The sequence below is a fragment of the Mytilus trossulus genome, chromosome 4 (genome assembly GCF_036588685.1).
Source record: "Mytilus trossulus isolate FHL-02 chromosome 4, PNRI_Mtr1.1.1.hap1, whole genome shotgun sequence".
Classification (NCBI taxonomy): Eukaryota; Metazoa; Mollusca; class Bivalvia; order Mytilida; family Mytilidae; genus Mytilus; species Mytilus trossulus.
This window is the reverse complement of record NC_086376.1, coordinates 48,305,409-48,329,756: the sequence shown is the minus strand read 5'-3', so window position 1 is coordinate 48,329,756 and position 24,348 is coordinate 48,305,409. Positions and strand designations below refer to the sequence as shown.

The 24,348-nt window shown below is 31.7% G+C and overlaps 1 protein-coding gene across 1 annotated transcript in view; it reads right to left on the bottom strand.

Annotated features, from left to right (window-relative positions):
- LOC134715424 (dual oxidase 2-like) overlaps positions 1 to 24,348 on the bottom strand; it is a 51,966-nt gene that overhangs the window by 15,893 nt on the left and 11,725 nt on the right. The window contains exons 6-19 of the mRNA XM_063577594.1: positions 21,189 to 21,364; positions 20,083 to 20,188; positions 18,870 to 18,993; positions 15,751 to 15,850; positions 13,922 to 14,015; positions 11,494 to 11,681; positions 10,885 to 11,069; positions 7,851 to 7,972; positions 6,666 to 6,830; positions 6,148 to 6,261; positions 4,201 to 4,418; positions 1,356 to 1,541; positions 680 to 905; positions 33 to 126 (exon numbers count right to left, since the gene is read on the bottom strand). Of these exons, the coding sequence (XP_063433664.1) occupies positions 33 to 126; positions 680 to 905; positions 1,356 to 1,541; positions 4,201 to 4,418; positions 6,148 to 6,261; positions 6,666 to 6,830; positions 7,851 to 7,972; positions 10,885 to 11,069; positions 11,494 to 11,681; positions 13,922 to 14,015; positions 15,751 to 15,850; positions 18,870 to 18,993; positions 20,083 to 20,188; positions 21,189 to 21,364 (2,098 nt within the window). The remainder of the gene's footprint in view (positions 1 to 32; positions 127 to 679; positions 906 to 1,355; positions 1,542 to 4,200; positions 4,419 to 6,147; positions 6,262 to 6,665; positions 6,831 to 7,850; positions 7,973 to 10,884; positions 11,070 to 11,493; positions 11,682 to 13,921; positions 14,016 to 15,750; positions 15,851 to 18,869; positions 18,994 to 20,082; positions 20,189 to 21,188; positions 21,365 to 24,348) is intronic.

Genomic DNA, 24,348 nt, shown 5'->3' with positions numbered 1-24,348 from the left:
GTCGTAAAAACATGATATTGATTTTTATTTACTTTAACATTTTGCTGAAATCTTGTCTTGTGAGATGCCCTTGCTTCTTAATGTCATACATGTTGAAAATCATCTGTGCTTTTTCTTCGGCGTCACCTGTAAAACAGAAAAGTACGCACAAATAAAGAAAACACATCTTTTTGTCGTCTCGTTAATCATCGGTTTATTAATGTCGCTAATAACTGTCGTCATACTTTATACACGTTGCCTTTTTGTATGCAAAAGTACAGTTAAAGAAAAATGTAAAGAATAATTGTGAAAGGTACACAATACTGTAAATTAAAAAAAAATTGCAGTGTTTTTATTATTGCCAAAAACACGACAGGATTATGGTTGTAATGATTTAAACTCGCATTATGAAATTTGTATTTGTCTTAAACAAGAGTTTTTATCATTATCGCAAAAACTAAAATCGAATTAAACAAAATCGCCACAATAAAAGCACCCAAGAATTTCTGAATTTTTAGTACTTGAAATGTAAAATTACAACAAATGTTGTCGAGCTGAATCTAAAAATTGATGTAACTCAATGAAGGACGTACAGCTTAAAAAACAAAGAAAAATTGTAATGAAATGGTAATATTTCAGCAAACAAGCCAAAAGTATTGTTATCAGATTGTCGTTGCTCAAATTAATAATTTTACTATACCAGCTGCTAAAATCTGAAAGAGATCCAGAAACTCCTCAAATCCAACAAATCCATTTTTGTCTTTATCTACCATAAGAAACATGTTTCGTACAAACACTGATGTAGGTTTCAGGCCAAGTGCTTCAGAAAATTCAGTACGTGTCAGTTGAATGTTTCTAATCTTGTTCAATTCTTCTAGTTGTAAGTTATGACCCATGTCTAAGTTAGATCTTGTATGTTTAAAACCCTGTAAAATTTTTGATACTGCTTAATTATATCTCATTGAAATTAGAGCAATATAAAATTCATGAAAAAAAATGAACTGATATATTATTAACTAAAGAGTAGTGGAAAATTCAGGCCATTTGATTCGAAACACAAAACTGAGTCTGATTGGGGGAAAAATAAATATATTAGCACATTTATGGGTTTTCGAAACATCTTAAAGGAATATACTTACTTGTTCGAATTCTGCTATCAACGGCCGTCTCTCTTTCTAATCGCTAGGTAACAATATTTTAACATTTTGACACGCATTGGTAAAATATCTCATCATATAGCATCTGCGACCAGTCACCTTTTCATCCTCCTGTTTTTTTTGTAGAGTCTGTATTGCTTAATCATTAGTTTTCAACTTTTGAGGAACAGGCTTAAGACGTAGGAGACATTGAAATACCTAGGCTACTTAATGACATACCTGTAAGCAGACAACACGGAAGAATGTGTCTAACAGTTCTTGTCTTTTCTCTTTTGTATTAGCACCATCCATTATGGTCTTTTCTGTGAACTGATGTTTTTCACGACTGATTTGTAGGTCTCTTAAAAATCCTTCCAATGCCATCATAAATCCCCCTCTTTCTTCCATGTCATTAAATTTGAGAATCTGTGAAATAAAATTGTGATCGGAATTACCGACAGAACTAAATACAAGGTTTTCATGGAAGAATATAATTTGGTACGTCAGATACGAGTTTCGTCTAAACACAACAATCAGTGGTGCTTAAAACAAAAAAAATGGTGAGTCAAATCCTTTCAAAGATAAAGAACATTGAAATGAAAATCTGAAAACTTGTTCTTATACGGCTAAACCTATTTATGCTGAGGGCAGAAAACATTAGTGTTACGAATAATATAACATTTTATGAGGATTATATTTACAGAAAATGAACGTTTAATTGATATTTATTTCAACACAAATATGATGATTACAGGGTTAATGAAAAGGTCAGTTATTATGTCTATTGTTTATTCAGACACATAAAAAAGGACAAGACTACTTAGAAAAAATTAAAATAAAAAAATGTGGTAAATTTTTTTCACCAGATACCAAATGACGTAAAAATAAGTAGACATAGTCATCGTACCATATTCAACAATGAGTAAAACCATAATGCCAAGCAAGATATAAAGGCTCCGGAATGACACATGTCGAACAATTCAAAATAGAAAACTAACGGACTAATATATATCTTCAAAACAAAAACGAAAAACCAATATGTTAAACGAAAATTAACGACAACCATTGGTTTACAGGCTCCTGAGTTACATACAGAATATGACAGGTTAAACAAGAATGTGGGCGACAAACCTAGAGGCTCTCAAGGGCTTGTGTCGTAAGCATGATTCTACTTTTGCTTTGGAAATCATGTAAAAATGATTAAAATCATAACAGATACCATTATAATAATTGAGGCCATTTTCTTTTAAATATTGGGCCCGTAATTTAAACAAAAGTAGAAGAGTTTTGTAAATTTTACAGAAACTACCAATAAATTCATTGGAAATGTAGAAAATGACTACATAAGGACAATAACTCCAATAAGAAGATTTATGCCATGTTTGGTTTAATTCCATTCTGTGCTCCTCTAGAAAAAGCATTTGTATGTATTTCCTCAGGGTCTTTTGTTAATTAAGTCTCCTACTGACGGCCATCTAGAATGATGGTTCGGCTACAAATCAAAAACACTTGGTAAGCACCTCATTATGAACATTCATGCCATGTTACTTTCATTCTATTCAGTTGTTTTATAGAAGACAACATTTGTATGTATTTCCAATAGATATTAACTTATTCCCTCTGCTGGCAGACGTTTTGGATGACAAATTTGCTACAAAGTAACAAAACTTGGTCAGCACATTAAGAAAAACATTAATTCCATGTTTGGTTTCAATCCATCAAGCGGTGTTCTAGAATAAGACATTTATATATATTTCCCATAGAGCCCTTTGTTAAACTTAGTTCCCGCGGACAGCCATTTTGGATGCTTGATTGGCTACAAAGAAATAACTCTTTGTCAGCTCCTGATTTAGAGCATTCAGTAGTCTCATTCCATTTAGTGGTTTTCTAAAGGAAAACATGTTCATGTTTGTCCCATAGGGTTCTTTGTTAAACTAAGTCCCTGTTAGAGGCCATCTTGATTGTTGACTGCTGTATCCATTTTTATGCCATTTTTAGCAATTATTTCAGTTTGTTTTGTTCACATATTGTTGTCCATAGAATGGAATTTTATGCGACTGTCGATTGAGAGGTTAAGCTAGCTTTCATTAATTTGCATCATTTTCTACACAAGGAAATTTCTTGATAAGGGGCTTTCTATTTTGAAGTGTCCTTGTTGTTCGATTTTTTTTGTTATTGGTTTAAAAGATCATACTACAATGTTATTTCATAACATTTTAGAAAAAGTTGATTTAAACGATTAATAAGTTTACACTAGCCAAATCTAAATTTACTGGCTATTTTAACAACATAGCAGTAAATTATCGGTCGTGATATAATGTTTCTAATACTTTTTCTAAATGCACAGCCACACTTTTAAACCAAATCTGTTTATCTACGAGTAAAATAAGTGTTGTTTTTTTTGTTTTTAGGTCGAACGAAATAACCGATTTGAAAAGAAAACAGTGATACACATAAATATATATATAATGTTCATTGAAATCTAAAATGTAACTACAACCAATAACACATTGAACGAGTTAGAATGTTAATACACCATTAGATATGACTAACAGAACTCTACCGTTCAAAATTAAAGAGTATCAGTGAGCGCGATCACATACCCCACGTCTCCACAATGTCACTGGAGAAATAAATAAAAAAAAATGTAAGAAAAGAAAATTGTAAAAGAAATAAAATTTTATCATAATTTCCTGTCGATATGCACATCTGTATAGTATGTCATTATTAAATAATGTTGTGTTGTTTCAGAAGATATGTGATGATAAGAAACAGGACCGACGGACTAATAGACGGACTGACAGACACACGGAAGGACAGACGGACCGAGCAAAGCATTATACCCTGCGAAACTTCGTTGTGTGGATATAATAACAATAATTTACAGTGGAGAAAATCGATTGTCGTATGTTTTTGTATAGCTATTACCATGACAAACTGAAATAATAAAATCTAGAAGAAAAGCACAATTATTGATGTTTAAATGTGATTTACTTAAAGAACTTCCTTGATAGATTTGGTAGTATTTCTAGAGAAATTTTGATTATATATCTTGTACGAATTTAATGTGGTTGGATAGACTTACCAAATCTATTTCTCCTGGTAACCTCACAGAAAGCATGTTATTTTCGTGATCATTTGATATTCTGAAATGAACCTTCTGAGCAGTTCCCTCGATACGCCTAAAATCGAGCATCCTGAGTGGTTTTCTACGTAAGTCATTTACATGAATCTTCTTTCTCTCTTTGTCAAATACTATTTTATCTGTTCTCTCTCCGTTTTTAGGTCCAACCCATTCAACAACTAAATATAAGAAACTAGTAATGAGTAATTAAGTAAAGTAAACATAGCATGCTCGAAATTTATACCAAACGACATGAACGTTTATACACTACCCAATACATTTCTATGGGTTTTACACGGGTTTAATCCTCTTAGATGTTTTTTTTTTGTGTGTAACAAATCATCCTTTTGTACTGATAAGCATAATACTTATTACATAAAAAAAAACATATTTACTATTAAATAACTACACTTTGAGAAACTTGTGCATTAAACCTTCAAAGTATTAAATTTAGGTTAGTTGTTAAGGAGTTGTTACTTATAAATTAATCATAAAACTGGTCATTGCAAAAAAACGGTTTTGCTATATCAATTTTTAAAATGCGGCCTAACTCTAAGCGAATGATTGTAAACATTCGTTATGTTTTACACTTTCAATAAATTCTTTTATCAAGTATTAGGGGTTTATTTTATCTTTTAGAAGGATACAAGGAAGGCACCCTTTTACATGTTGTTTATGCCACCACCATGTTGTTTATCAAAAAACATCTCGACACACAGCAAACAACTTCCCAAATTTACAAAATCTATGAAAATTGTTAAAAATTGACTATTAAGGGCAATAATTCATTAAGGGGCCAATTGACCATTTTGATTATGTTGACTTATTTGTAGGTTTTACTTTGCTGTACATTATGGCTTTTTACAGTTTATCTCTATCTAAAATAATATTCTTAATAACCAAAAGCTGCAAAGTTTTCTTAAAATTAACAATTCAGGGGCAGCAACCCAACAACGGGTTGCCTGAATGGTCTGAAATATTGGTATTTGGGCTGTTCGTGTATTTTACTTATTGTATTTTACTTAATATAACGACATGTGATTAAGATTGGCAAATATGGGCGTTGTATGCAAGTGAAACTTATTCTACTCCTGCATGTTATTTCGACGTTGCTCGTCGTTCTTTTTTATTAATGTGCGTACGTATTTTTACAGAGGACATTGGAGTTGCTGACAGGTGTGATAATAATTTCCCCCACATTTTGGGTAATTCTTATTATCTATCTAATGTCTAATATTATAGACAGGATCTTATATTATTACACAAATCTCAGGACCTCGAGGATAAAATGTCCAAAATTAAACTACGTTCTTGTAGAACCTTGTCACAATCTGGTCAGTGGAATTAAACTGTTGTATGAAGATGAACACATCAATGTGTTGAGGGAGAAAATTAAAAATCTGGGAAATATCTAACAAAATAATGTTTTATCGAAATTAGCAGGACAGGCAGCTACAAATGTCAGGATTACTCATAGTATATCAAATGTTTTTTAATACAACTATTTGATATTTTTTTCTTCTGTTGAAATATCTAAAAACCTATTTGATGATATTTGTATTTATAATGATTATCCATTATTTATTCAAAAAGCAAAATTCAAATCATTTTCTAAAGTTGAAATGAACTGACTTTTTGATGGCAAAGTTAATTGTTTTTTTATCATTGGATTTTTGAATTTCGAACAGTTTTGTATTACTATTGACTTTATTTTCTATTTATATCACCGATTTTAAATGCCTTTTTTAGGAATTGTAAATCGCCAATTATCAAACAGTTTAATTATCAACCATGATGCATCTTTATTTCCAAAGATATAATCGTAACGGTCCTGTTATCTTTAATGTTGATTTGATGTCGAAATGAAAAGCGGTTCATGATTTATAATTATATAGGTTTTTTTTTTACCTGTAAATGTATTTGGATCAGCAGTTTTTTGTCGTTTTGGTGCAAGTCTTTTTCTTGCTTCAGCAATTTCTTTCTTTTTTCTTTCGTTTAGATACAACATTATCCCGACAGTGGCTGAAAGAAAAACAATTTCGATGAATAGTACTAAATTTTCTTCATAATTATTCACATGCAATAAGCATTGAACAAATTCATTGAATCACTACTTAACAAAATATATTTATTTTATTAACATTTGCCTTATAAAAATTCAGTGGACCCGTTTCCACCTCTTGCATTTTATACTGAATTAATGTAATATATCAATGTTCCTACTTTGATTATTTAATTAAATATAATTTCAACAACGTACAAGTATGATGCATATTATAAGAAAGTTCGGAATCGAAAACCCGGTTAGAAATTTATAGACTATTTTTCATGTATCTAAATAGAAGAATTCAATCACTTAAATTGAGTTCATAAAAAAATATCTGTTTATTTTTATTAATAATATCACAATGATGTATCTTACTTACCAGGAACACATAGTCCGAGAAAAACAAATGTTAAAGGAAAAGAAATTTCACTTCCAGAGAAATAATCATAGTGTTGTAGTCTGGTGCAGTTTTCAATAGTAACTGTCGAATTAAACATCTGGTTTGAGTCTGCCTTGAGTTGTGCTGGTTGCGGACAAGGATCATCTAAAAAAAAAAGAAATATACAGACCTTAAATACAATTTAATATACTTACAAAGGATTAGGTCCAGTAAGACCCCTTTTTGGCCCCAGTTTTACAAAATTGTTAAAATGTAAACTTTTAGTTATTTAATGGGCAGAAGAATGCTTCTGCTACATCATATGGGCTATTTTTGACAATACAATGCACATATATTGGGTACTAGCACTATTAAGGTAGATCATAAGTTAATATTTTTTGAGACAGAATTTTCTTATACTTAGCCAAAATGAAATTTTTAGTATGCTTTTTTCAGAAATGTAATAAAAAGTATGGGTCACCGTGCTATTTTTCAAGCTATGTGTCGTTGAAAATTGCCTAAATTTGGTTAGATTGTTAATGGAAAAACACATTTGTGTGCATAAAAAAAAAATCTATGAGGTAGAATTTTAAAATAAATTGTGAAAAGATAGGTTTTGTACTATAGTTTAAGAAAATAAAAAGAAAAAATGGTGTCACCGAACTTGTTTCTTGCTACAAGTAAAAAGAAAAAATTTCCCTATCAGTCTAGTATAATTTCTTTACTAAAAGATTTGTTGGTAATCATTATCACTTCGAAGGTATTTCATAACAAATAAAAGAGACAAATCTGTATTTTTCTTTTCGTTCTGCAACCAGAGTTCATTTTAAACTTAAGTTAACCCTAAGTACACAACTAAATTAAATATCGACGGAAAGAGGAAAATGTTTACAATAAGAAAATTTCGTCGCAGACATTTTCTGCTACATATTCATTAGAATGCTACAAAACGATTTGATCACAAGCATATCCTACAAAGAAAGTCAAAATGACAAATTTGATTATTTATATGAAGAGCTGCCTTTACAAAATAGCGTTAATCTTGCACCTTGTGATTTTATTCTATTTATGACATAGCAAATGTAAAAATTCTCAAATTTGACCTTTTCACATTCACTAACTTTCATATTGCTCATCATTTTTCAGTACTGCATATAAAAGAATTGTAAATTACGAGGTTCTTACCAAAACTAAGAAAAACGTCACTTGGAAGTTCATTACTTTGTATTTTAGTCACTTTCAGGATGATGTCTCTCAAAGTTACGTTGTTTATTTCCGCAATCTTTTTGTCATCAAACTGGCGAAATCTATATTAATTTGAAAGCAATTGCTACTTTAGCATATGATAAGATAAAGTCAACTTAATGATTTCTTGTCTCTTAATGTTGTTTTTCTGAACAAATAAGTTTTTTTAAGTTGTGATTTAAAAAGTGTGCTCACTGTTTGTGACGCATGTGTCCCAAGTTAATTTTCAGGAATTGTTTATATTTTTCCAATGTTCAAAATACAAATACATATATGCATTAAGTAGAAAACATTCAAAACAGAAACAAAGTTTACGGTATCTTGTATGATTTTTATTTTTATTTTTTCTTATATAGGTCGGAAGTTTGTATGACGTCCATTATCACTAAACTAATAAACATTTTTGTTATAGTGACCAGCCGCAGCACACCTCTGGTAATACAATTTTCTCGCTGCATTTAAGACCCATTGGTGGCCTAGGCCTCGGCTGTTATTTGCTCTTTGGTCGGGTTATTGTCTCTTTGACATATTCGGCATTTCCGTTCTCAATTTTATTAAAAATCAATCACAAAACAATTATGATTATGGTAAATTCAATATATGTTATAAACCATTTTTTTTACCAGCCGTGTAATTGGAAACAACATTACTTTGTTTGTATCAACTCTGCTGTTTAATCCGATCTGTCCAAATTCTATATACGGAATATTCCAAGCATCGTATATTCAAAATTAGAATAGATTCAAACTTTTCGTAGCTGTTGAATATGTGATGTTCAAGATATAATTTTCATGACTAATTAGAGTGTAATTATTTTTGAAAATGTTCAAAAACTGGACACTTTGACTAAAAACAAATAGTATTATTCAAAGTGAAAAAAAAATATTGAAACAACAACTTCCGCGTGGAATATGTCTATAATAAGTAAAAAATGTGACAATCACATAGTGTTTTTTTCCCAAAAAGTTGACATGTATGTATAGTTGTTCTATGTTCAAACTCTGGATTTTGATAAACATCTGGGGGACCGAACAATTTCTAAAAAAGTTTGCATAATCTAAATCATTCGAACATCAGTTACATGCATACGTTGCCAGTATGGCAAAACTTCTAGAAATAATTGTGTATCGGCCTAACCTTCTGAATACTCAATCTAAGAAATTTAAAAAAAATTGACATTAAAATTAGGAGGATCATTTAAGGAACATGTGTACTCAGTTTTAAGTTGAAAGCACTTCAACTTCCTCAAAAACTACCTTGACCAATAACTTTAACCACAAACTTTAACCAAATTTTAACCTGAAGCGGGATAGACGGACGAACGAACGAACGGACGCACAGATTAGAAAACATCATGCCCATAAATGGAGCATACAAATAACTTTAACCTATCTAATTTACCTGTATACAATCGGTGCAAATGAAAGACAAAATCTATGAAAGTGAAAGAATACAAAAAAATGAAATGCAGATCGGCGCAAATTTAAGACATATTCTACCCATGTGAAAGACTGAAAAAATGAAATGAAGATCGGCGCAAATACAAAAAGTCGAGATCAAAATGTGTATTTTATCATTTTATTAAATATAGTGTACTATCTTTTGTGTCCATTTATGTTAAATTGCGACTAGATATGAACGCGACGCTTAATTCCTCTTTTCTTGGGAAACGTATTTTTAAGCGTACACCATGCCGAATATTTGAATCCAACAGATGATTAAGACAATAACTGTTTAGTGTCTTTAAATATCAACTGTATTTGTACGAGGCTAGGGAACAAGGTGTATGGGAGCTGTTAGCAAGCTACTACACCTGTTTCGAGCCGAGTACAAATACAGCTGATATTTAACGCCAATAAACAGTTATTGTCTTTATCCTGCAATTAATTCTGTATATTATTTGTGTTTGAAAGACACAAAAACACATGTTTTGCATTTATTTTTTATTTGAAATCCCTTTTGATGCCCGTTTAGTAATACGATACAGTAATCACACATTCAGCTGAAGACGGGTTTGCAAAAAAGGAATATCGAATGCTCAACAATAATACATCGCTCAAGTTGAATAATTATCTATTTTAACATAAACACTTATTTCAACAGTTAAAACGAATAACAAAACATTGTCCAATTTGAAACAGGAGTGTACGAGTTGTCCTACGCTTCAGACTCGACATTTGCTAATCATGCATGCTGAAATTGACATGGTTGTTTTTGTTACACAATCATATACATTCAAGTTTTGAAATCGATAGTTGTGATCGTAGAAAAGACTGATGTTCATGCGTGTATGTTATCAGAAAATTGGTGGGATTCTTGTAGCTCTAAAGAAAGGTATGAAAACAAACAGAACGTAAAAAAAGTTATCGTTAATTCGCAATTGATACGTCATTGGAATGCGATTGCAATACACATTCTGAGGTCAAGAAGGTTTATACAATACTCCGTCCGGAAGTGGGCGGAGCTTAAAAGCGATATCTGTATAGAATACAGATACAGCATAGCGATATCTGTAGCGTTGTATCTGTATAGTAGAACACCCAATTGCAGGATAAAATAATATAAACAGTTAATGACTAAAGTGCACCTAAAACAAAAACCAAACCCATCTTCCAACTGTTTCCACGGGATGTGAAATCTTACAAACTCTAAATTTATAAACAAGACAACCTAAGAAAGGTTTCTTGTAAGTCAGACCTAAAATTTGGACTACAAAGCTGATGATACATTTGTGGACTGATATTATCTCAGCAGAGATAAAAAAAACAAAAACAACACTTAAAAATTTGATGTGCTCACCCCTTTTCCATCCTGGTACAATAGTGTAATAGCATAGTAATTAGATATTATAAAAATCAGTTACAAAGGGCTTAACACAAGAGTACGACGCACTATAAAGAATCCTTATCCGTGAGGTGAAAAGAGAATGTTCTTTTATGCAATTACAATAATCTTCTTTATACAAAAGTATTACCTTTCATCTGTATTTTCATACCAAAACCTATCCCCATGTCGAATGCGTAAGAACTGTTCAAGAAGAATGTTTCTGAACAATGGCCCTGGTCCATCAAATGTTGTTTCTAACATCCCTCCAACAAACAGATCAAGCTCGTCAGGGGCTGAACTGTTTCCATATAAATTCCGTACTCTTTCAATTGCCTTATAATAGTAAAAGATACGACTATTAAATATATAACTGGATTGTTTGATACTTACTTCAACATACTTTACTGTCCGAACTTATAACATTTCTGTAAGTTTAAAATTTAGTATTCTATATTTAAATCTATTGACAGTGATACAATGTCCTAGTACTTTATCATCGAAATCAATATGTTTTTTTTTTTATCTGCGATCAAAACTTTTGCAAGTGTACCTAAAGTTTAAAATGACATGGACTCTTTTCTGATATGTTGGACCTGCTCATGTAAAAATCTAAAGGAAAAATAAAAATAAACAAGAGCACAACAATTCATTTGATTAAGTCAATCAATTCCAGATACATCTCTTTAAAACTTACACGAGAGGAGAAAGGTTAAGTATCAATGAAACTTCCTTTCTAGAGACATTTTGTAATACTAACATCGATTATGCTTTGGTTGATTTTTCCACCATTAACAGTTTGGTTGTTGATTCCGTTCCAGTCCACACGGGGTAATCCATATGCCTGTCTGATGTCGTTATATCCAGGAAGACCATGATCTCGAGCTCTCTGTATATTTAAAGCTGCAAGGTCGCGTCGAGAAAAATCCAATGTTCCAAATAAATGTTCTTTAAAAAGACAAAAAAATATAGAGTTTGTTTATTAGAAATAGTTTACGCTTATAGATATTCACATGGTTCAAAACAAGTAAACAAATTTCGAGACATTTTATAACGGACTATGCGGTTTGGGTTTTTACTCATTGTTGGAGCTGACCGTTGACCTTAAGTCGTTAATTTGTGTGTCAGCTGGTTTCTTGTGGAGTTCGCATATTATCAATCCTACCACATCGTTTTATATTTATAAATATATAAAGGTTGCAACTACCGATAAAACAATCGAACCAATATGGTAAACTTTTTTAATGACCAAAATATTACTTTAGCGCTATAAAACCAGGTTTAATCTACCATTTTCTAAAAGGTAAAACATGCTACACAGAGAAACAAGTGGTCAGTACGCTGGAGTTTGTTTTTTTTTATTTGTTGAGTTTGGAGGTAGACTTTTCCAACAAATTGTCGGCATTCCTAAGGGAACAAACTGTGCGCCTCTTCCTGCCGACATCTCCTAATTTTCATATGAATGGGTGTTCCTCCAGACACTTGTCAAAAACAAGTGGATCAGAGAAGCCAGATTATTTAATTTCACTTTCAGATATATTGATGATGTTCTTTCCATAAACAATCCAAACTTTTCTGATTGGGTTCCATTAATATATCCCCCAGAACTAGAGATTAAAGAAACAACAGACACGACTTCCTCAGCCTCATTTTTAGACTTATATCTCGAATTTGACTTACACAGTCATCTCAGTAACAGAATTTATGACAAACGAGACGATTTTAATTTTGAAATTATAAATTTCCCCCACCTAAGTAGCAATATACCAACTTCACCTGCATATGGGATATATATTTCCCAACTTATTCGATATTCAAGAGCTTGCAGCTCTTACTCAGACTTTGTAAAACGTCATCAGTGTCTGAGTAGAAAGTTGATGAACCAGGGGTATGTCAAAAAACGTCTCGTCCTTTTTCTAAAAAAGTTCATCGGAAGGTACCAAGACCTTGTTGATAAATATTCCGTATCAACTTCTCAAATAATACACGATAGTCTTGATGTACAGATTCTGCATACTGATGTTGTTTATCATCTTAACAACGTGTTTTATTGTTCTTTCATTTGTCTTTGTTCTATTATTAATATTACTTTTACTGTTGAATGCTTTTATGTAATATCCGTTTGACGTGGCTCGGATTTTATACATCTCGTCAATGTGTTTGTATTGGCTTGCATTTGTTGGTGGTTTATTTTGTATACATGACTTTTTGTATTTCTTTTGTTCTTAAAACGTGACTCTGTACTTCAAAAGATCCCGTCAGTATGATATTGTTCTATTATATGTCATTATGATATATTTCTATTATGATTTACTATATATGTTGAACCACAAACGTCATCAATCGCTTAGTGGAATTAACTATTTTTGGATTCTTATAAATTCTATATATAACTTTTGAACTAGTTAAATCTCGGGTCTATTTCTGAAATGTATTCTTACATACTTTTGATTTTTTAACACTGTATGCTAACATTGCCTATTTAAATTTTAAAATTGTTTGTATGCACATTGAACGACAAATTTATGTGACGTATAAAAAAAATTCTGACGTCAGACACTCAAATCAATCAATGTGTTCGTAGATAGTAGATGTTTTTGTGTTCTGTTAAATTGTTCCTTTTAAATTTGTAATACGATGATGACTGATGTACACCTATTTTGACTATTTTATTTATTGTGGTTGTTTATTTAACGCATCAATGTAAATATAACTGAATTTGATGAGACTGTCATTAGTGAGAGGGTTAGCGCTATAGAACCAGGTTAAATCCACCATTTTCAACATTTGAAAATGCCTGTACCAAGTCAGGAATATGACAGTTCTTGTCCATTCGTTTTTGATGCGTTTTGTTATTTGATTTTGCCATGTGATTATGGATTTTCTGAATTGATTTTCCTCTAAGTTCAGTATTTTTGTGATTTTACTTTTTTCTACATTTGAAAATGCCTGTACCAAGTCAGGAATATGACAGTTCTTGTCCATTCGTTTTTAATGTGTTTTGTCATTTGATTTTGCCATGTGATTATGGACTTTCCGATTGGATTCGATTCGCGTGTCTGACGTAAGAAAATTATATACGTCATATATTTTTGTCGTTCAATGTTTATACAAACAATTTTAAAATTTGACACGGGAAATGTAAGAATACAGGGTTAAAAAATCAAAAGTATGTAAGAATAAATTACCTCTCAAATCAGGAACTAAAATATGATCTTCCTGTTCGCTTATTGTAGAAGTCATCCCACGTATAAGTCCATCTATATTAGGCTTAACTGTTTCCTATAAAATCAAATGATTGAACGAAGTGCATTATTCATAAAAGGTATAGATTACCTCATAATATCAGTATTTAAAGTCATCATTTTATGTATTTGCTTTTTGTGATTTTATGGAAACCCACAGTTTGTATTGGAATGGTTTTATTTAGGTTTTTTTTTTACCATAATATAAAACAAAATATACACAGGATATAGCTTTGTTCTAAAAGAGGGACGAAAGATTCCAAAGGGACAGTCAAACTCGTAAATCTAAAACAAACTGACAACGCTATGGCTAAAAATGAAAAAGACAAACAGAAAAACAATAGTACACATGACACAACATAGAAAACTAAAGAATAAACAACACGAACCCCACCAAAAACCAGGGGTGATCTCAGGTGCTCCGGAAGGGTGAGCAGATCCTGCTCCACATGCGGCACCCGTCGTGTTGCTTATGTGATTACGAATCCGGTAAATAGTCTAATTCGGTAGGTCAAATTCATGAAAGGGAAGGGGATTGTAGTTAAGACGTAAGGAACATATCCGATATCATTTGTGAAACGGTTATTCCATAACGGTCAACCAACTCGTGATGGCGTCCGTAAAATTTACGAAGGGATGATTTCAACTTCACCATTTGGAACTCTTGGTTTAATAGCTTCTTTGTGAGCAGTAACCCTCTATCACGAAAATCATGATAGGAAATACAAGCACGGGAATATCGTATCAATTGGGAGATATCTACCCCGTATGCAGGTGCTGCTGGAATGTTGCTACTTAGAAATGGAAAGTTCACAATTGGAAAGCTGAAATCATCTCTTTTGTCGTAAAGTTTTGTCTTCAACCGACCCTCATTGTCAATTGTCTAAAGGTCCCGAATAAGGTACTGCGAGTGAAACATTTTGAAATAGTATAATAACAATATGCATTAGACGACGGAGGTAGTATTCGAATCTCTTTGGTTAGACAAACGCGCGATACCGTTCATTATAACTGAATAGTGAACTCTATGTAATGAATTTAATATTATTGTGCTAGGTAGAGTCGTCATCCAGCAGGAGTAACACATAAATATATGCTTTAAACTTACCATATCACACACCTACAATGTTGACTATGTATATATGTGTGTGTTTTTATTTGTTGTTTTCAAAGCACCCTTTTAGAAAGATACAATCTAAATGATATACAAAATATAACTACACATTGTTAAGCCTCATGTAATAACATCATTTATAGATCAGGTATATTTCGTTCAACTATTCTGTATTTATATATATTCTACCCCCTTTCCGACGTGTTCTCAATGTTTGCACTCATTCAAGCTAAAAGAATCTCAGCCTAACCAATACTCTACCAATAAGCTACCAATAAGACTCAACTGTTGTTGAACAATAATTTTAAATTGTCTGTTATCGACTGACAACAGCAGATTCGTATCGTATGAGTACGAGACAACGAAACATTGAATAAGGATAAAAGAATGTCATTCAAGAAAAGGAAAGAGAGTGGAGCCTACAAAAGTATATGCTGCATTGTATAAAGATAGATAAGTCACAAACCCAACTTCGATTGGAATATACTAAATGTTTATTAGATATTTCAGCTTTCTCAAACCTATTCCTAATTTTAGTAAACGTTGTTTATATATTAAACCAGTTTATTATTTGTCATAAAACATACTACACTAGCAAAAGTGACTCAGTTTTTTTGCGTAAACACATTTTTTAACCAGACTTTAGATGAGTACATACCTGACCAACCCAGTAAGCATTACACAGTCTGATGGCATGAACTTTATGCGATGTTGGAGAAGATACTGTGCGATTATTCGGGTAATGACAATTAGCATCTCTGTAAAATAGTCAATAAGTAAAGATGCATGCAACAAACTTGCTCTTTTAATCTCAAAAGTATTACTGTGCTTATTCAGTGGGATTTGGGGTACAATAGCAATGGCTAAAACAGTTTGAAATCTTCTCCCGCATACTGATCAACTGTTTAAATATTTATTCAAATTGCTTAAGTGAAAGGTTGTTAATATGAAGTTAGTGCTGTGGAATTAAAAGTGATATTTACTTACCCTCAAACTCCAGTTAGTTGATGTCTTCGCCATTAATTTCAAACAAAATAATGACTTACTATAATATGAGTCACTGATTAAGAAGGTCTACAACTTCTTTCATAAATATTTTTAATAAATACATAGTTCAAAACATTGTTATATAGGTCAATATTTTATAACTTTGTTTTCTAACAGGAAGTTGTTGTGTAATTGAGATTTGGATAATATTTTCCATAAGAATTACTTATCAGAAATGGCATTAAAGGGATATAATTTGTATTTAGTTATTTGTATATTAAAAATTGAATCAAAGATGCCAGGCTTGTGTTTTTGCCTACACAAGATTCATCAATACGACAGGCTATTTATGATAGAAATTTTCATGTCAAACTTCGTGTCTGAGCAGAAAGTTGATGAACCAGCGGTATGTCAAATGTCGGCCTTTATCTAAAAGTGTTCATCGGAAGTTACCACGACCTTGTTGATAAATATTCCGTATCAACTTCACAAATAATACACGATGATCTTGAAGTATAGCTTATTGGTTCTGAGATTGTTTACCTTCTTAAGAACATGTTATAGCATTCTTCTATTTGTCTTTATGAATATTACTTTTACTGTTTAGTTTGTATTAAATAACATTCATTTGACTTAGCTCTGTGCGTATTCATCCCGTCATTCTGTAATAATATTGTTCTATGGTAAAATAATCGGATTCCTGTCTTTCATTTGTGCTTACTAGTTTGTGCATTGTTTGTGTTTTTGTTTTTCTTTGTTACATGACGTGGCTGTGTACTTACACATCCCTTCATTGTGATCTTGTGCTATGGTAATTTTTTGTAATCTTGTCTTTCTTTTTTGCTATAGTCTTTGTCCCTTTTTGTGCTTCTTTGTTACATTTTTGTCTGTTTTCATAGTGATTAAGATTGTGAAACAGTGTTGGCTGCTTTACCCCTGTTTTTGTCATTTAGCCTGTTGTGTCTGTTCTTTCTGTTCGCACATCGTTGTCAATATTGTGGAGTTTTGTGCGGCTGTCGTTCAGGTGGGAGGTTTGGTTGGCTGTTGTGCCAGGTTTGGTTCACCATAGTCTGCTTGAGAGAGTGCCTGTGCCGGGTAGGGAGGATGGCGGTTATTGTCCATTCGTCTGTTGTGTTGAAGCTTTTTATTTTGCCGTTTGATAAAGGACTTTCCGTTTTGAATCCTTGAAGCTCGGCATTTTTGTGATTTTACTTTTTTAGTCCTCATATCATAGAAGGTCATTATATTGTTTGAAATTCACGACAATGACATCAATTGACTGGCGCTGGACGATAAGTTTTACTTTTAATTTCACAGCACTCAATTCATAATAACAACCATTCACTTAAGCAATTTTTTAAAATATTCTACCAGTTTTAGTATTAGTTTGTGGGAAATAATTCATATCTAATAATTGAAATTTGGTAAATAGTTAAGCTATTATATTGCGATACCCCAAAAGACCACTAAATAAGCACAGCAAATGTTTTTGATAGAGAGGCACATGTAAAAATATATTTGGAAATAAATATCGATAAAACAGAACATCTAAAAAGTATTTGAATCCATTGTCAAACATAGGTATAACAGTTTGTGGTCAAAAGTGTGATCTCAATTCCTAATAAATGAATATTTAGCAGTTTCACGGTTTTTTTTCGTTCGCAAAAAGAATAAATATTAATGAATAAAAAAGTGTTTTGACTTTTCATAATTTTTACAACAGTGGATATAGTTAAAAAAAATATTCCAGCCCTGGCATAGAGGTAGCCAATTATTTAGTATAGGGCAAAATACCAATGATTTCTCATATATATATAAATATAGGAAGATGTGGTATGAGCACCAATGAGACTACTCTTCATCCAAGGCACAATCCATAAAACCATAGGTGAATGTACGTCATCTACACGATGCTTTGGCTCACACTGAACAGCAAACTATAAACCTCTCCAACATTTTTTATTTCAAGCTAATAACTTTTTTCTCCATTTTTCGGCGTAACAGCTATACAGTAGGTATGCCTAAAGCGTTTAGTATGGAACGCCGACACTGCCTTATTATGACTTTTCTCATTATATGATGTTCATTCGCCATTATGTGATGTCATTTTACCCTTATATGGGCTTTTTTTCGTGTGCATATAAAGCAAAATATAACCAAACATTCATCTTGTGAATCGAAGTTTAAAATGAATATTAAAATCTGTTTAGTGTGTGGGATAAAACCAGATTTTACAAGACATGCTTGATGCTATTATCATTCTGTAAGATTTATTACTTATGTTCCCTAAGTATATATGATAGAATTTATTATTAATCAGTCACATTTATACAATTGAATATACACCCTTTGAATGATTTTATTTCACGATGTAAAATTAAAGCCATGTCGTTAATTTTTCCATTTTTTCTGTTAATATCTATTTTAGATATATTTAAAAGTAAATTGGACAGTACAAAATAAAACTGAAATATTTGCGAAATAGGAGTAAATCGTTGATCATAATGTAAAAACTTGCGACTAAGATTGATCGTAAGTGAACTGAATTTTTCAAGACTTACGATAAATCTTAGTCGTAAGTATTTTTATTATAATGTTCGGCTTAATGCAATATTTAAACCACACACACACATACTTCTTATTGTGATTTTAGTTCAAATTGTACATTAGATAAAAACGTATTTTAAGCAATCAGTTCATATCAGAGGTTTAATTGCATGTATAATTTTTGAACAAGAAATGAAAAAGTTTTGTGAATCAAACATTTACGGGCACATTATTCCACATTACCTAGTCCAGATGCCCGGTGTAACTACCGTATGTCCCCATCTCATGGCAGCAGTTTGGAATTCCTGGGTAATACCAGGATGTATTTCTGAACTGTAACCATTGAAGCAAAACTGTTCTCCGCAAGCTGGTTAAGAAAATTGGACAAGCATTGAATAATATGGTATAAATCAGAATAAAATGAAACCGATTAAAAAAACATTCTACACACATCAAGACTATTTGCTTGAATATTAAAGAAACTGAAAATAGGGAAATTTTAAAGTATCCGGTAAATTTCATATAAAGTATCAGTAAGTTCATGACAGAACTCTGTTATTCGGCTATATCGAATAATATAATTATTTTGCAAACAAAATCTACAGTAGTGATTGTATTTCGTCAGATTGAGTAAGTTTTTACTTGTAAAACTTCACGTTGCTTGATTGCTTTCTCACAAAAAACCTTCGTTGTCATATAGGTAAAACAAAATGAAGTGATCATTATTTAAACATTCAAAAAACATCATAACTATCTTGTGTTTTCGTCGTTTTTCAAAAAAAATATTTCATGGTGTTGTAAGTCTGTCTTCGACTCCTAAATATCACTAAGATTGATTCCATTCTCAATTTTATACATCATTATCTTTCTTTAAAACATGTACAAAATTATATTTCACAGAAATTTCATGTTAGTAATTTCACTAAGCCAAGGTACATGCATTCCAAAAGTAATATGATCTTATTAAACTATATAAAATGCAACATCTATGACTGCACGTGCTATTTGTGACAACGTTAAAACTTTTCATAGAAAAACAAACAAAAAACTTGATTAAGATTATGTATCATAACAATCTAATTATAAGAGGTGACTGCTTCTTTTTTGTAACATAAAAAAAATCAATTATAAGAAGAACCTGTTTCATGTTTGTAACTTTACAGGCTTGATTGAAGGTGCGCACATTTTTAGTGTGATCTTCCATGCTTCTACGAATTGTGCAGCGGTAACGCTTTAAAATAACATCCAAAATAAAAGTTTACAATCACTCCATTTCTCAATACAATCGAAACTATCGCATGTGTAAACACACCAAAAAAAAAACAACACCGAAGCAATATGGCTATAATTAAAGAATGATAATAATGTTTTTCCCTCTTACTTAACGGCAAGATGTAGTATTAATTTTCAATGTAAAAGCTGAATTTTCTAAATTCGAATATGAATGCATACATACGTTCTGACGGATCTCTATAATACTTTGGAACTTTGAAAAAGGTGTTGTTGTCTGTTGCGTTTTCTATTTGAAGCCATCTTGGTAACCAATCATACATGATAATTTTCTGAAATTATTTTAAATGCATGTCAAGAAAGTGATATATATGAAACGAGATTGAAGTTGAAATATTAAAAAGAGAATTGGCCACTTAATTGTATGTGTTTGTATATGTGCCTTGTACTAATTGTATTACAGTTTTTTCCTTAATAGTTATTTTGAATATTGCTAAACACTTAAAATGCAGAATACTATATATCTAGTATGTACGTATAAAGGTCAACTGACCAAATAAGTTTGTTTTTAAATTGAAATATTGAAATGGGTTCATGTTTACTGTGGGAAAGAAGTGATATTGTGTGTAAATTCAAGACACAATATATTTATGCGCACTTTGCAAATCTAATTGACGGAAATTAATGAGATACAGAGAATCTATATTTAACCGATGAAAGCTGGTGTGTAGTTTTGAACAACCAATACGGGAAATGAGTTAGGACCACACATGCCCATTTCATTCATTCTTGGTTATTTCAGCAATACATACTTGCTGATTAAGTATGTTAAATATAAACGGACTTGATATTCGAAGGACTCTTACATGAAGTGATGGTGTGTGATTGAAAATATGAGTACCTTAAAAAACACAGCTGAGTTTGGTCAATTTCAATATATACTTTCATTTAATATTACTCTTACGACCATCAACGAATGGGGTTTGCATGTGAATCATTCAGACTTTTATTTTCAATGGTAATTTTCATTTTAAAACCATTGAAATAAAGAATAAAAATCTGAAATTTCCAAATTGAAAATAGACAAAATAAAAAAGAAATCTCTTTAAACTGTGTGCCTGATAAGCGTTCTAAAAACTGGAAAAGTAATGAACTGAATTGACTTAACAGCGTATTTATACGATTTTAATTCGCTCGAATCTTTTCAATCGGGAAACTCGTTACTGCCATAAAGCGGTTGCCATAAATGATATGGGTATGTGGCGACGCTTACATCGGCACAAACACATCTTTACTTAACTCGCTGTATGTACAATTACAGCAAAATATTACCTGATGGTGAGCTATCACTAGTCTCCTAGCTTCATTAAATAGTGCTTCATCGTTCCATTTGGGATTATTTCTGTTTGTCATTTCAAGTTCTTTGGCAACATAATTATGCCATCGGAAAAATAAAACACCGAAAGTAAGGAGAAAGGGATTCTCAAAACCACGTGGATTTCCAATTCCTGCAAATATACATTTACAAATATTTACAAATATAACTTTACAAGCAAAACCAAATACAGGAAAGTCCCAACTATGTATTGGCTTCCAAAGCTCAACAAAACACCTTACAAATATAGATTTATTCGTCTTCAAGCCATTGTTCCACAACTAAAGTGTCTATTCTTCTTACCAGTACACTTGGTACAATAAAAAACCTGAGAATAAATTGTTCAAATAAGGCTTTCGAACATAATGGAATTAATTACTTTTGGAGTGTCAAGAACTCGTTGGAAGTACTTGATAAATTACATGCTTATATTGGTGATTTTGAATCTGTTCAATGTTTTGATTTTTTACCCTGTATACCACATTGCCTCACATTCTCATTAAGAAAAAAATTACCCACCTAATTAAATGGGCATTTAAAAAGTCAGAATGTGAATATATATGTTTAAACTCATTTAGGTCATTTTTCAGTAGCAATAAACAAAAAAACTATGTCAATTGGACAAGCTTTGATACTATATATGCCCTTGAATTTTTACTAGATAACATTTTTGTTCGCTTTGGAGATTCCGTATATCGTCAGGTTATCGGAATTCCAATGGGGACTAACTGTGCACCACTTATTGCGGACCTGTTTTTGTATTGCTATGAGTTACAATTTATGACAAAAATCAGCAAAGACTCATCGAAACAACATCTGATAAACGAATTTAATAATACTTTTAGATATTTGGATGACAGTTTGGATCTCAATAATGACGACTTCAGTATGTCTGTATACTAAAGAAATTTATCCTGTTGAACTTACTTCAAATAAAGCTAATATTAACAATGACCACTGCCCTTTCCTCGATCTTGATATCTATATCACTAACGGAAAGCTTGATACTAAAATTTATGATAAAAGAGATGAATTTTCATTTCCTATCGTCAATTATCCATTTTCAAATGGTGACGTTCCCTTGTCACCATCTTACGATGTTTATATATCTCAACTTGTACGATTCGCTCGTGTTTGCAACAATGTTTTAGATTTTAACGAGAGAAATTAATGTATTACTGAAAAATTATTACACCAGGGTTTTTGATATCACAAACTAGTCAAAACATTTACTAAATTTTATCATCGGTATAAGGACAACATTCGCAAATATAGCTCAACATGCAGACTTCTTATACGTTTAGGTATTTCACATCCAATTTTTTATGGAAATATTCTTTATAAAGCCCAAACGTGTCAGTATTCACCGCAGAAATTAACAAAACCTTTAAATAGACTTATTAAGAAGGAATATAGTTACGATACTGTTGTCAGGTCATTAAAGATTGCATATTTTGGCGTTAATATTGATTCACTTATAGGGTCTTTGCATCGGAACTAAACACATTTATTCAAATAACAGTTGTTGGCATGACACAAGTTATGTTCTTCTTATATATGTTATGACGGTATGATACTAAACCCCTAACTGGAAGGATTGTGCCTGATATTCATATGATGAAATCATAATCTTTCAATCAGTTTAATTGAAGTCTGGAGCTGGCATGTCAGTTAACTGCTAGTAGTCTGTTGTTATTTATGTATAATTGTCATTTTGTTTATTTTTTGTTTGGTAACATCTTCTGGCATCAGACTCGGACTTCTCTTGAATTGAATTTTAAATGTACGTATTGTTATGCGTTTACTTTTCTACTTTGACTAGAGGTAAAGGGGGAGGGTTGAGATCTCATAAACATGTTTAACCACGCCGCATTTTTGCGCCTGTCCCAAGTGAGGAGCCTCTGGTCTTTCTTAGTCTTGTATTATTTTAATTTTAGTTTCTTGTGTACAATTTGGAAATTAGTATGGCGTTCATTATCACTGAACTAGTATATATTTGTTTAGGGGCCAGCTGAAGGACACCTCCGGGTACGGGAATTTCTCGTTACATTGAAGACCTGTTGGTGACCTTCTGCTGTTGTTTTTTTCTATGGTCGGGTTGTTGTCTCTTTGATACATTCCCCATTTCTATTTTCAATTTTATTCATTCTAACTTACGAGATAAATAGTTTGATTGCATAAAACTAAAATACAAAATTCTCTACTAAACATTTACGAAATAAATATTCAAAATAGATCAAAATTAAACCAAGAAGACAATGTTAAAATTTTACCATTAAAAATATAACTGAATATTTTCTAGCTAGTACTAAAGTACTCTGAATTGGACTGAAGCTTTTATTGAACCTCGCAATGCCAAAAGTGCTTTTAGAAAAAACAGTTATTAAAGACAGCAAAACATTTTCTAGCCAGTATTTCTCTAAAAATGAACTGATGCTTTTATTGAACCTGGCAATACAAAAAGTGATTTTAGAAACACCCATAAACAACAACTTTATTGCAAAAAAAAAATCAGGTATCAAATATATTTTTTTTCCAATTTAGAATACTTTTTATACCACCCCTTAGATCATCCGAAAACCTTTAATTGTCTGTTTTACTCTTATGTGTCTATCTTTAGTATAAAATATGAGGACGTTTTACGTTATTTTAAACTGCTGATATCTATACTATTAAACGAGAAGACCTCATTTTGTGTGTCGCTTCTCTTCTTTCCACAATAAATTAATCAACACGCCTCTATGTCCTATAGGTATAGTGCATAGTCGCATTTGTCATCCATTCGTATTCATATTATTCAGATTGAGTTATTTTGGGAGAAAAACGAGGAAAAAGGCATCCGTCATTGGACGAAATTTGAAATCAGATTAGACTTCCGGTTTGCGTTTGTCTGTATACTTTGATATAAAAAAGAAGATGTGGTATTATTGCCAATGTGATCATAAAAGACCAAAATGAAACAAAAATTAACAACTGTAGGTAACCGTACGGTCTTCAACAATGAGCAAAGCCCACACCGCACTGTCAGCTATAAAAGGCCCCGATAAGACAATGTAAAACAATTAAAACGAGAAAACTAACGGCTTTATTTATGTAAAAAAATGAACGAAAAACAAA